Below are 12728 nucleotides of genomic sequence, written 5' to 3' on the forward strand. Positions count from 1 at the left end.
ATGTCATTTTTATAACTACGTCTCACCTAAATCTCGGTAACCCTTTCTAACATTTAAAATTTTGATTAAACCTTTTCCTTTATTCTGTGGCATCATTTGTGTAAATTCTATCTATTTTAAGATCATTATTAAAAAGAAGATAAAATAAAATATAGCCTTTATTCCATTGTTTGTTGGAATTATATTCTTTCAACTTTAAGCATTATTCTTTGTTCACTTAGTGACGTTACTTTGACGTCACCCTTTTGTAATAATGATGCACGGACAAACATTAAAGTAAAAATATTTTTTAATCAATAGTTTTATTGCGTCGTTACGTAATATAATTTTTAATAACAGTTATTAAGTCTCAGAATATTGGAACAATGGAAAACATTAAATAAAAAATAAACGGGATGTATAAATAAAGTTCATCCTAAGTCTTGGGGTATCGGATAAATAATTTATCATAGTTTCCATTATCTGAAATGAATAGGAAACAAATTACTGTAAAATATTACCGTTTTTTATAAACATCTATAATCTAGTTCTCTTATAAGTAATTGACTTTATAAATGGGATCTCGTCCGAGAATCGTGGCTATAAAGCTAAAGCTCTGGCGATTTGGCAGAAAATCAATTTGCATAATCACTATAAAACAATATTGTCTCAAATTTTCTACCTGAATCTAAAAAAAATTTCCGTTAATTCATTTCTGGTACCCTTATATCGTTTTAATATGATTGAATCGTAAAGAAAAAGGAACATGTTTCAATTTTAATTCATAGTTATTATAATAGTTATACAATATTTAATTATTTATCGATGAGACTATTATTGGTGAAGTTGATTTTATAAAATTTAAATAGTTATCTCCAGTCTAGAATAGTTTTGTTGAGAATTTATAATTTAGTAAGCTATCGGTGCGTCGTAAACAAGTACTTGTATAGACTATTTCATCCATAAATTTCTACGGCGAGGTATAAATTCGATATCCGAATTTTGTTATTCATTACTATTGTTTTTTTTTTCCATTGAAAGTTCTTCAACCGACCATTTAATTATACCTCTCAAATTTTTTGCTTAACAATTGTCAAAGTAAAGAAATATAGAATGAACATTTTATTTATAAAAGGTTGTCTGTAAAAAACGACGAAAAAACAATTTTGATGTTACAAAGACGTTAGAGAGTACAACCCTTTCTTGAATTTCAAAGTTTGTATCTCAAATTCGTAAGTACACTTTTATTCCACACACGATTTGAATGAATAACGATCTCGAAGATATATTAACCTGACAAACACATACATATTTATTTACAGAGCTTTTATGTGAGCATAAAACTCTAAAATAAACTAAGGTTACTTTTATTGAACTTAATGATTTGAATTTAACATTCAGATTCTCTTATATGAGGGGTAAGTTATAGAGATAATAATTCATGTAACTAAATGCAGACAGGTCAAAAAATAGTTTCTCCGTTTCTAGCCTTATCAAGTTACTAACAATTATATACTTTTGTAAAACAAAAAAATATTTTTAATTTTTTGTTATGTTTAATATATTGAAGTATAATTATTATATCAACGTAATCTTCTTCTTCTTCTTCCTGGCAATTTATCCCAGCATTAGCCAGGGTCTGCCTTTCTGCTCAAACTCCTCCACTTTCCACGGTCTTGATTATATCAACATGATATTAGAACGAAAATGTTGTTTTGCAAGATCTAAAGTTAAAAGTCAATTACAACTTGTATCCATATGAAACTAACGACTTAAGTTTAATCATAGTATAAGGATGTGATGTTCCCTTAGATTGACCTTTAGAGTTGCTCTATGGCCGCTAGCATGCGATGTCTATTAAGTAATGATTTTAGCTTCCTAGGTTCGAAACTACACTAACGTGACGTCATCGAACAAGAAAACTCATGTGTGTGACATGATATTTAATAGACCATTAAAATACCAATAGTGTTTTCAAATAAAACAAAGTACATATCTCAAATATTTTAGGATGTATTACAGAATAGTGGTACGAGTTTGGAATAACAAAGAGCTATCAGCCGCCCGCATCCAGGGTTATATTGAATTCAACATTTGTCACCTCCAGGAACACAGGAAACGATGACGGGATACTGTCACGACAATTTTTGTTTGAATTAGTGACAATTAATATGCAATAAAATTTGTGTTTATTAGCTTGTAACTGATTCAATTTTATTTTTATGTCCGAAGCACCTTCTCACTATCATCAAATAAGTACTTGGTTAATTTTTTTTTTTATATCTTGATTACACAAACAATTAATTATAACTCTTATCACTACAGGCATATGGTTTATAAATAAATTTAAAATTCACTATGCCTAAAAATTTTCACAAGTTTTACACAAACTTACTCATAAAATTGCATTGATATCCAATTATATTTACTTATAATTCTCTCTTATCTGAAATAACCATGTATGTAATGACTTAAAGCCTAGTGCAGAAATTAAGACCTCACTAACTTTATTGAGCAAAATAGCGAGAAAGATTAATTAAAAGTAAAATTTATTTAAAGTCACCTTAAGGATGATTAACAAAATACAAAAATATTACTACATATGCAAAAACATTAATATAAAATAAAATAATATTTTTTAGTTATAGAATTTAAAGTAATAGTATAATAGAGTAATGTCAAGTGAGCCATACAATTTAATTTAACATATATATAATAAAATGTTCAATGAAGATAGTATAGTCACGGAATACGTATTATTGGATGCTAATAGGCGTGTGTTGAACTCAGTGCGTATTCAATGAATAACTTGATACCGAGATAATTTACATTTAAGAGAGCCCTTGTCTGAACTGACAGCATTTTTGGCTAATGAGAATAACAAATAATTATATAAAACCATATCAATAAAGAAAATGTTGTATTTTCAGAGTCTTATTGTAAATTTAATACATACAAATGTTATCACTTTATTGTAACAACTTTAAATCTGATCCCAAGAGGAAGCTCGAATAAAATTAAACTGGCCACTAATTGACAAGGGGCCGTTGTCTACAATAATTGCTTCTTGGAGCATGTAACAAGAGAAATATTTTAGAAGCTAGAGATTTATAGCCGTTATTCAATAACATAAAAAGTATGTAGGATTATGTATAAAGAGGCGATATTTATACGAATATTATTATATTTTAATAAGACAAAGATATTACAATGATATTCAGGCGAACGCATGTTGACAACTAACATAATTAAACGTTTCACATATCATCTGCCAGGTGGCACTACTCACGTAACTTCGTACTATCTCAACACCTCCCCTCGAAGTCGTGAGTCTTATATTAACCTGAGTCTTTACATACATTTATCGACCATACCTAAATTGCGTATACATTCATGATGTTTGGTCCCATTCAAACCTTTAGTGAAAACATCAGCAGGCATTCGATTAGTACATAAATATTTAAGATCAATTACACCTTGTTCGTACATGTCGCGAATAAAGTGGTGCCTCACATCAATGTGTTTTGTTCGACAATGGTAATTCTTATTTTCAGCTAATTTCATGGCACCCTGATTATCATTGAATAACACAACACTTTTACACTCCATCCCAATATTAACTAAAATATCACGAAGGTATATAGCTTCCTTAGTAGCTTCGGAAAGAGCCATATATTCGGCCTCAGTGCTTGATAAAGCAGTAGTCCGCTGTTTGCGTGCCTCCCAGCTAATGGGAGCACCGGCTAAAATAAATGCGAAACCAGAATAGGATCTACGATCCACTGTATTTCCACCCCAGTCTGCATCAACCACTCCAAACAAAGGTAAGCCTGTCCTCTCATACATCAATCCATAATCTACTGTACCTTTTAAATATCTTAATACACGCTTAGCAGCCTTCCAATGTTCTATATCATAACTAGTATTGAATTGGCTTAAATAGTTAACTGCAAATGCAATATCAGGCCTGGTTGATACAGCAAGGTGCATTAAGGCACCTATCAAACTTTGGTACGGATATTGTTCCATTATTTCATGATTTACACACTTATTTTTTACTAATTTAACATTAACATCCAGAGGCGTGATGGCAGACTTGCATTCACTCATACCAAAACGCTCTAATAGTTTATTCACATACAATTTCTGATTTAAATACACTCTGTTTTCATTATCACGACTAAATTCTATACCCAAACAATTACTTATCTTACCCATATCTTTCATTTCAAATGCTGATGACAAACTTTTCTTTATATCACACATCCAATCAACATCATCCGTCGCCAGAATAATATCATCTACATATATACCAATTAACATGATTCGCTCACCCTTTTGTGCAACAAACACACACGGATCCTGCTGCAACCCTTCAAAGTTACAGTCCTTTAATTTTCTCACTAATTCTCTATGCCACTGCAATCCAGACTGACGCAAACCATACAGAGACTTTTTCAACAAACATACACTGTTAACACATCCATTCAAAGCATCATTCCAACTTTTAGCTGTCTTCAGTATATTCTTCTCTGTTACTGTTCTTTTCTGTGACCCAACTTTCTCATTTGCGAGTACTCTATCTAATACATCGCTTAGTTGGTCAGGCACCTCCATGTACACCTCTTCTTCAAGTGTACCATTCAGGTAAGCTGTTACAACATCCATCTGGTGGATCTCTAGTCCTAGCTCTGCTGACAAAGCAGCAATGAGTCTTATTGATGAAGTCCTTACTACAGGCGACGAGGTTTCATGAAAATCCTCCCCTGGCCGTTGAGAACATCCTTTTGCGACGAGACGTACTTTCTTGCCTGTACTTTTAGTACTAAGAACAAGTCGACTTCCAGTAACTTTTCTCTGTTTCGGTCGTGGTACAATTTCCCACGTTTTATTTTTTAGTTGCGCTAGGATCTCATCTTCTAGGGCAATTTGCCATGATTTTAAGTCATCACTATCTTCTATTTCATTCCATGTCATCGGTTCTATCGTTGCTATTCCTGCACTTAGTTGTTCATCTCTAACTTCAGATTCATTCTCACTATCGCTATTTTCTTGAGATAAATTATACATCTTTCGCGGTCTGCCCGCCATACCAGTACGAATTAGACGCGGCCTTCCTTTTCCTCTTTTTGGGGGGTCTATCAATTCTTTCCAAGAAACAGTTGCGATTCTTTTTCTATCAAAATGTCTTCCATTTCTATCAAAATCTGATTCTTCTACTCTGTCAAGTGACCTTCTAGCTCTAACTCCATCTCTCTTTACTCTTAGTATTTTTCGGTAATCGCTCTTCGTATTATTACCCGAAACAGGCTCATTCAATTCTATATCTATTTGTTCACTATCTATATTTTCTTCTTCATCAAGTATTTCTTTGTATTCATGTCTAAAAAACACTTCATTCAAGAACTTCACATCACGAGTAATAACAATTTTTCTTGTTGTAGGGTCATGTATTCTATAGGCTTTGGATTGACTATCATAACCCACTAAAATTCCTGACTGTGAACTTGATTCAAATTTTCCTCTCTGCTTTCCCTTGTCCTTATAATATACTTTAGAACCGAATATATTCATAAATATTACAGTAGGTTTCTTTCCTTTCCATATTGTAAATGGTATCTCGCCGTTTAAAGCAGTAGTTGGACATCGATTCCTAACGTAATTAGCAGTGTTAATCGCTTCTGCCCAAAACGCTGGAGGGCTTCCTGCTTGACGCATCATGCATCGTGCCATTTCAACCAATGTTCGGTTTTTCCTTTCAGCAATCCCATTTTGTTGGGGCGTATAAGGCGCTGTCAGTCTCCTTCTAATACCTTCTCGCCTCAAAAAGTCATCGAACTCGTTGTTCACGTATTCACGGCCGTTATCAGACTGAAGATTCTTTATCTTCTTACCCGTTAGTTTCTCTGCATAGGCCTTAAATGTTTTAAAAACATTGAAGACATCACTTTTACTCGCCACAAAGTAGACTTCACACCATCTAGATTTGTCATCGATGAATGTGACAAAATATCTTTTACCTCCGTAAGACTGAGTCTTCATTGGACCACAAACGTCGCTATGCACGATTTCTAATAACTCGGTTGTACGCTGTCCGCTCGACTTTGGAAAAGGTACACATGCCAGTTTTTCACTTGCACATATATCACATTCAGACAATTTTTCATTATCATTAAATGTTAAGCCATATACTAGACCACTCTTCATCATAGCCTTCAAGTCACGCTCATTGAGATGTCCAAGACGTTGATGCCAAATGTCAATAGATTTTTTCATATTTTCAACTTTACTCGCAGTATTTTGACTCATACGCACATGGTATAAATTCCCAACACGATCTGCACGCAAATGAATCTTCCCATTTTCGTCACGTACAGTTGCACCGTTTTTCTTGAAATGAACCTCGAACCCGTGATCTGTCACTTTCGCTACTGATAATAAATTGGTTCGTAAATCCGATACATAGAATACTTTTTGTAAATTAATTTGTCGTTCTTCACTGCCCGTATCTACTGAAATGCTTACTTTACCCGTGCCGGTGATTTGCGTTCTCTCACTATTAGCCAAATTTAGTTCAGAGTTTAAATGCGTAAAATCTTTAATCATTTGCTTCTCATTGCACATATGACCCGTGCAACCGCTATCAATGCACCAAATAGGATTTATTTTCTCACCAAGTAATACATCTTCTGTAGTACTCAATAACATCGTTGTCTTTCGCTCATTATCGCCATTGCGTTCTAATTGCTGTGCACTCTTCTTATGCTTGCCCGTAAACTTGACCTTGCAATCTCTCGCTATATGTCCACGCCGACCACACCGATAGCATTCAACATAAGCTTTACGGCCATGGTTATCATAATTCTTCTTCAGATTGGCGTTTTTATTGATACGCTTTACAAACATAGCACCCTGGTCAACCGTTTGGGATTTACGACCTTCGAATTCTTCAATAATTTTCACCTTTAACGATTCAGTTGAGGGTAAATCGTCGCGTGATTCTATCGCCGTCCGGAACATAGCAAACGAATCTGGCAAACTGTATAACAATAAAATGGCTAGCAGTTCGTCTATAACTATTAAACCAATTTCTCTCAGCTTCTTAACAGCATCGAAAAAATCTGCGATGTGCTTCTTTAGGTCATCTTCTTCTCGCATTCGCGTCAATACCAGTTTCTTCAATAATGAGGCTTTTCTCGCCGGCCCGCTTGACTGGTACATGGATTTCAGTTTATCCCAAATGGCTCTGGAACTTTCTAAGCCATCTAATGCAGCTAACTCGCTTGAACTGACCGCTAATAAAATGTCTGACTCAGCTTTGCCGTCCATTTTTATCCATTCTGCATACTTGGGGTCACTCGGTGACGGTTTTAAGATCGCACCTGATACATACTCCCATAGATCATTCTTTTTGAGAATAGCTCGCATATGTATCTTCCATGTGTCATAATTATCACCAGTAAGTTGATCGATTTTAATAGATGCAGCCATAATTATAAGCTTCTTCAACTTAATAAGAATATAAACACCGCAACAATAAATAATATCTTCGTAAATAGTTCGGCACAGTAATTAGCACAAAGGAAACATAACCCGTAAGTCGTTATCTTCACTTGCATAGACACGGCAACGGCGCGTTTATAACTTTGTTTACGACAAAATACATTAGCGTCCAATCACTTCAAATCTAGTCTTTTATGCACTAAATCGATTGTTTTTCACTCACTGGGCCCATAACCTGTAGGATTATGTATAAAGAGGCGATATTTATACGAATATTATTATATTTTAATAAGACAAAGATATTACAATGATATTCAGGCGAACGCATGTTGACAACTAACATAATTAAACGTTTCACATATCATCTGCCAGGTGGCACTACTCACGTAACTTCGTACTATCTCAACAAAGTATGTGTATAGTTTTATTTTTAAAAATATTTATTTATATTTCATCATAGAATTTTTGACAAAAATAAATAAATATTACTCCGATTGCAATTCTTCTTTTAAAAATAAAATGTTTTGCTTTCAAAACATGCGCAACAGTAGAAGCAGAGATGCCGTTACTTAAGATTTATATTTTAACAAAACATTGGTTTCGGAAAATATAAATTCATACAGAGGTAAATTTGTGATACAATTTAGATTATTTGAATTTAGTTTAACCGTTTTAATAAGACTATTTTATAGAACATTGTTTTTTACAAAGTGCATTATTAATGCTTTAAATTAATTCAATAGTTCTCGCGTATTACATAATCGTAGTTTTCTATTAGGGCATATTTTAATATTATATTATTCCAGGCACGATAAGAGTATTCAAAATAATACAGTAACGTTGCCGCCATTTAAATTCCAATAAATAAATAGCTAATAAATATCCAAATTATTTATAATCAGAAGGTGAATCAGAAACAATATCAACAGTTATTAGTAATTTTACGAGTACATTCTAAAATCTTTAATGTAACGAGCGTCCCCAAAAGTAATCAGTGCCGATATTACCAAAGTCAGCTGCTAAGGACATAAGAAGGCAATAAGATACGTCCTCTGTAATATTGAGGTAACTTCGAACGAACGGATGTAGCCATTTGAGACGTCTGTCCAATTAAGACGGGAGTTAAGTATTACATGCATTTCATTGAACTGCAAGATATAAATTTATAGGCCTCTTATTTAGATTTGTGATTATTGATTGATTTTATTTTTTTTATTTTCTTACTTTCTAATTAGATAAGCTTGTTTTATATTCTGAATATGTTCGATCACGTGTCTCTGTAACTCAGTAATCATCACCATTTAACTTAATTAGATTATTCCGACCCCAATATCCTTAAGACGATTTTGTTAACTTAGATCAAAATTAGATTTATTAAATTAAAACTAATTTACTTAATAAATTCAAACATTGTCTAATCAGGCTACGTAAAATATTGATTTAAATGTTTGCACGTTTATTAAATATGTAGTGTGATTTAGACACTATTAGAATTTATCAGAACATAGTGAAAAGGAAGTGATCAGATATTTTAATATGGTGACGTAACATTTTTATTTATTTCAGCTATTCCTGTTAATTAATTTGTTAGGGCACAGGTGATTCAGTCCATATTTTACACAACATTATAAAGATGTCTGTATTTATAAATTTACAACTACAACTATGAAATTATAAACAATTTTATTTCAAAACAACCGCATTGATGACTTAGTGATAGCTTTAAATTTAAAAAAGGAATCTTTAAAATGTAAATAATCTCAAAGCAGACATCTACGCCATCTGAAGGACTAGCTTTTTTTATCCACACAAAAGCATCCTTTCTTTTTTCCAGTGAAACTAGATTTTTACACTCTAATGTAATGAACCATCCCTTTATTTGATGAAGTCTATTTTCATTTCAACTGAATTAAATCTATCATCACCGTCTGATTCATGAAATTCCTAAACTATCACCTTCATTTGAAAAATATTTTCACCTAACCTTGTTTAGCTTGACGCCTTTTCAAAAGTCTAAGGAGAAATTTTTCTTTCATGACTATTACGAGGTCATTACATAAGGGTAAAAGGTACATATAAAAATTTATAATAATCTTTTATGTTTTTCCATTTTAAATAAGCTGCATTGCTATACAGTTTTATCGAAATAAGTTAAGCAGTTCTGTTTGAAGATTAGAAATATGTGTAGTGTTGTACCGTTTATCCTTTTGTCCAAACGAAAGGAGTAGAAAATATAAACAGTAAATTCTATTATAGAACGATTAAATAATATATGAATAAATAATAATTCAAAACTGTAATAGTTTATCAAGCACTGAAATTGAAATTAGCCGTTATCAACGTATCTTGATTGTGTTAAATCATTGCAGCTAATCCAACGAATAATAGCCGCGTTAATAATCTGAACAGGAGTCGTAATAAACTACTAGTTTAAATGATATATAATATTTATTAAATGGATAATGTTACGTGCCTTTTAAAACATTACCAACCTAATAAAATTAATTATATTTTGATTTAAATTTTGAATGAATTTTAAATCTTTAAAGTATCTCAATAGTTGCTCGTCTTACTGTAAAACATTTGTCAAATAGATATTATGCGTAATTTAAGGCTAGGACTATAAATTAATTCCAAAGTTAAATTATATTAGAACGCTCATTGCATAAGAATGCTGGTTAGCAAAATGACTCACTAAAATCGATCCGTCTCAATATATAATTCGCTTAGTGTGTATATTTATTAAGCCTATTAAATGGACATCTCAAAATTGATAGTGTACCTTCTGCTTTAACGCTGCTGACATCGTTATTAGTATTTTACATTTAAAATAATAATAATAATAACAAAAAATAGAGTAAAGATTATTCAAGATAATATTAAAGTCCTTAATTTATCTATATTCCCTATAAACACCAAGTATTAGAAATTATATAAGTGGAAGAGAATTTTATTAATGTACATATATCAAAGTTATAGCTTTGTTTTTGGAAATCACATCAAATAGTTAATTTTTAAATTACTTTCTCCGATTAATGTTTTTGTTATTGCAGCTAGTTCTTGTTCGTGAGTAATAACGATATAAGAGAAAATAGCCTGGTCACGGTCATTATTATCTCATTATTGGCGATAAAATTTTGCGTTTTTCTTCTGTATTTTCCTTACGTCATAGAAGCGGTAATAACAAAAAGTTTTACACAGTTTTTAAAAAGTTTTCTCATCAGATCACTTTACAGTTCTTTTCACTTTAAGTAGCATTTATTAATAAAGCCTCATTTTTGAACAGGATTACATCTCATACATACATATATATGTACATGTGGGAATTTAAAACAAAAATATATTTTCGACAATCAAATAAGATTCAAATGTTAAACTTATGTCGGAATTTCAATTGAAAGTTTGATATTCGAAGCCTCAAAAGACAATACTACGGCGGAACTGTTACACGCCGTACTTCTTAGTGTGAATAATAAAAAACACCAGCTATATCGCTTTTCTACTAACTTTTGAAAAGTGAACTTAATAGATACTTGGACGATATTAGCGTAACTTTTCCTACAAAATTTTTCTTTTTTAACTATCAGGATAAATGATGAAATAACAAAGTGAGTGGAAAATCTTGTTCTTAATGATCAAAATTCTTATATAGAGAGAGGCGTAAGTTGTAAAAGTTGTTAAAAAGTTTGTCAAACCTGCGACAGATCCGTATCCTCTCTCAGTTTCTCAGCGATGGTGGGTTTCCTATCTGCCACAACTCCGGCCACCATAACAAACATAAACACATATAGTAAACCCATTGTTATATGATCACTTTAATAAACTCGCGGTAACATCTGCCAGCAAGTAGCGAGTTTCGCGCGGTAAGAGACGAAGCTCGTCGCTAAATGCCGCGCCTGAGGGAGGCACGAACAACCGTCGACGTGTATGTCTGTCTCCCTCTCACATTCTGGTCACACTGGTCTTATAGAGGTTGATTCAAAATAACGGTGGTATACTGGCCAAACGAACTAGCCAAGTACTACTTAGATTATTTGCTATACGAGCATCAATTAGTCACAATAGTAAGTAATGGTTTTGATTTAAAAACTTGTTTCACTTATATCGAGCTCAAATTCAATAAATACAATATGTAATAACGTTTACAAAACTAACTTTTTTTAAATATTCTATTACAAAATAAATTTATCAAGAAAAACAAAAGAGTCCGGTCAAGCGCAAATTATACTTATGCAACATTAAATAAACAAGACCCGCAAAAACAGCGGGATTACAATATAGCCTGTAAACGTGGCTTATTTGCACGAACGTATTTACATAAATTGCAAAACATTAAAAACTTTTTGTGTAATTGTTAAGCACGAGCTTCATTTTAATTATTGCAATGATTAACATCACGAATCGAAACAATAAACATATAATTTCATTGCTACCTTTGAATTTGTGTCATAATTTTTTTTCAATACACATCACGTTATGTAACCGTTTTTATGACAAATATATAATAATTTATAAAAGAAATAAGTTAATTCAACATGAAAATACACAGAAAACTAACCTTATAATACGTTCACTCGCTGTACTCTAATGTACTCGGAAACAGCATTTATTTTTAATGGGGTAGACATTGCCGCTGCTAAAACCATTTAAAGAATAATTTTTCTTACTTAGCGTTTAGAAATAGACTCTTAGTTAATATTGTCACATGCGGAACCTTTTAAAGTCGACATGACGTCCTTATAAAGGTGTTATAATATATTCAAGATTAGCTCTTCAAATAACTTAAACGTATTACCGCTCACAGGAAACTATTTAAAATTCGAGACCAAAGCTGGCCAATTGTTCCTTGTTTTTATAAAGGATCCGTTTACCTGAGGATCTAACGTGCCACAGACGATACAAGCATGACGACATCTTATTTCAACTTGTGATTTTGTCTTTAAGTGTTATTATAATCTATTTGAAGGAAACTTTTTGACACCTCTAGGTCTTAGCTAGAGATATAAAACAAATACATTTGAACGTATTCTTTTCTTAGAGCAGAGATATTGATGCAAACTAAGATTAACTAAGTACAAAATCCTAATAAAATACTTGTTCAAAATCGGTATCAATTCAATCCTATATGGTAATAGTATTGTTCTAATATAACAGTACAAAGAGGTAGGCTATTTTAATTAATTTTTAAATATCTGGTCTATTTTTTCATAAATCAACTTTTATATCCTTATCAAATCCCAAGAGCT

General features: G+C 32.2%; 1 protein-coding gene across 2 annotated transcripts in view; it reads right to left on the minus strand.

The window, feature by feature from the left end:
• The window catches only part of LOC116766730 (fasciclin-1), a 47950-nt gene extending 36571 nt beyond the window's left edge, over window positions 1–11379 (minus strand). The window contains exon 1 of one of the 2 annotated variants that reach the window (XM_032656802.2): window positions 11178–11379. In XM_032656802.2, the coding sequence (XP_032512693.1) occupies window positions 11178–11282 (105 nt within the window). In that variant the 5' untranslated portion in view covers window positions 11283–11379. The remainder of the gene's footprint in view (window positions 1–11177) is intronic. The other variant, XM_032656804.2, reaches the window with a different exon arrangement.
• Window positions 11380–12728: the final 1349 nt, after the last annotated feature.

This window comes from Danaus plexippus, chromosome 10 (genome assembly GCF_018135715.1).
Source record: "Danaus plexippus chromosome 10, MEX_DaPlex, whole genome shotgun sequence".
NCBI classification, from domain to species: domain Eukaryota; kingdom Metazoa; phylum Arthropoda; class Insecta; order Lepidoptera; family Nymphalidae; genus Danaus; species Danaus plexippus.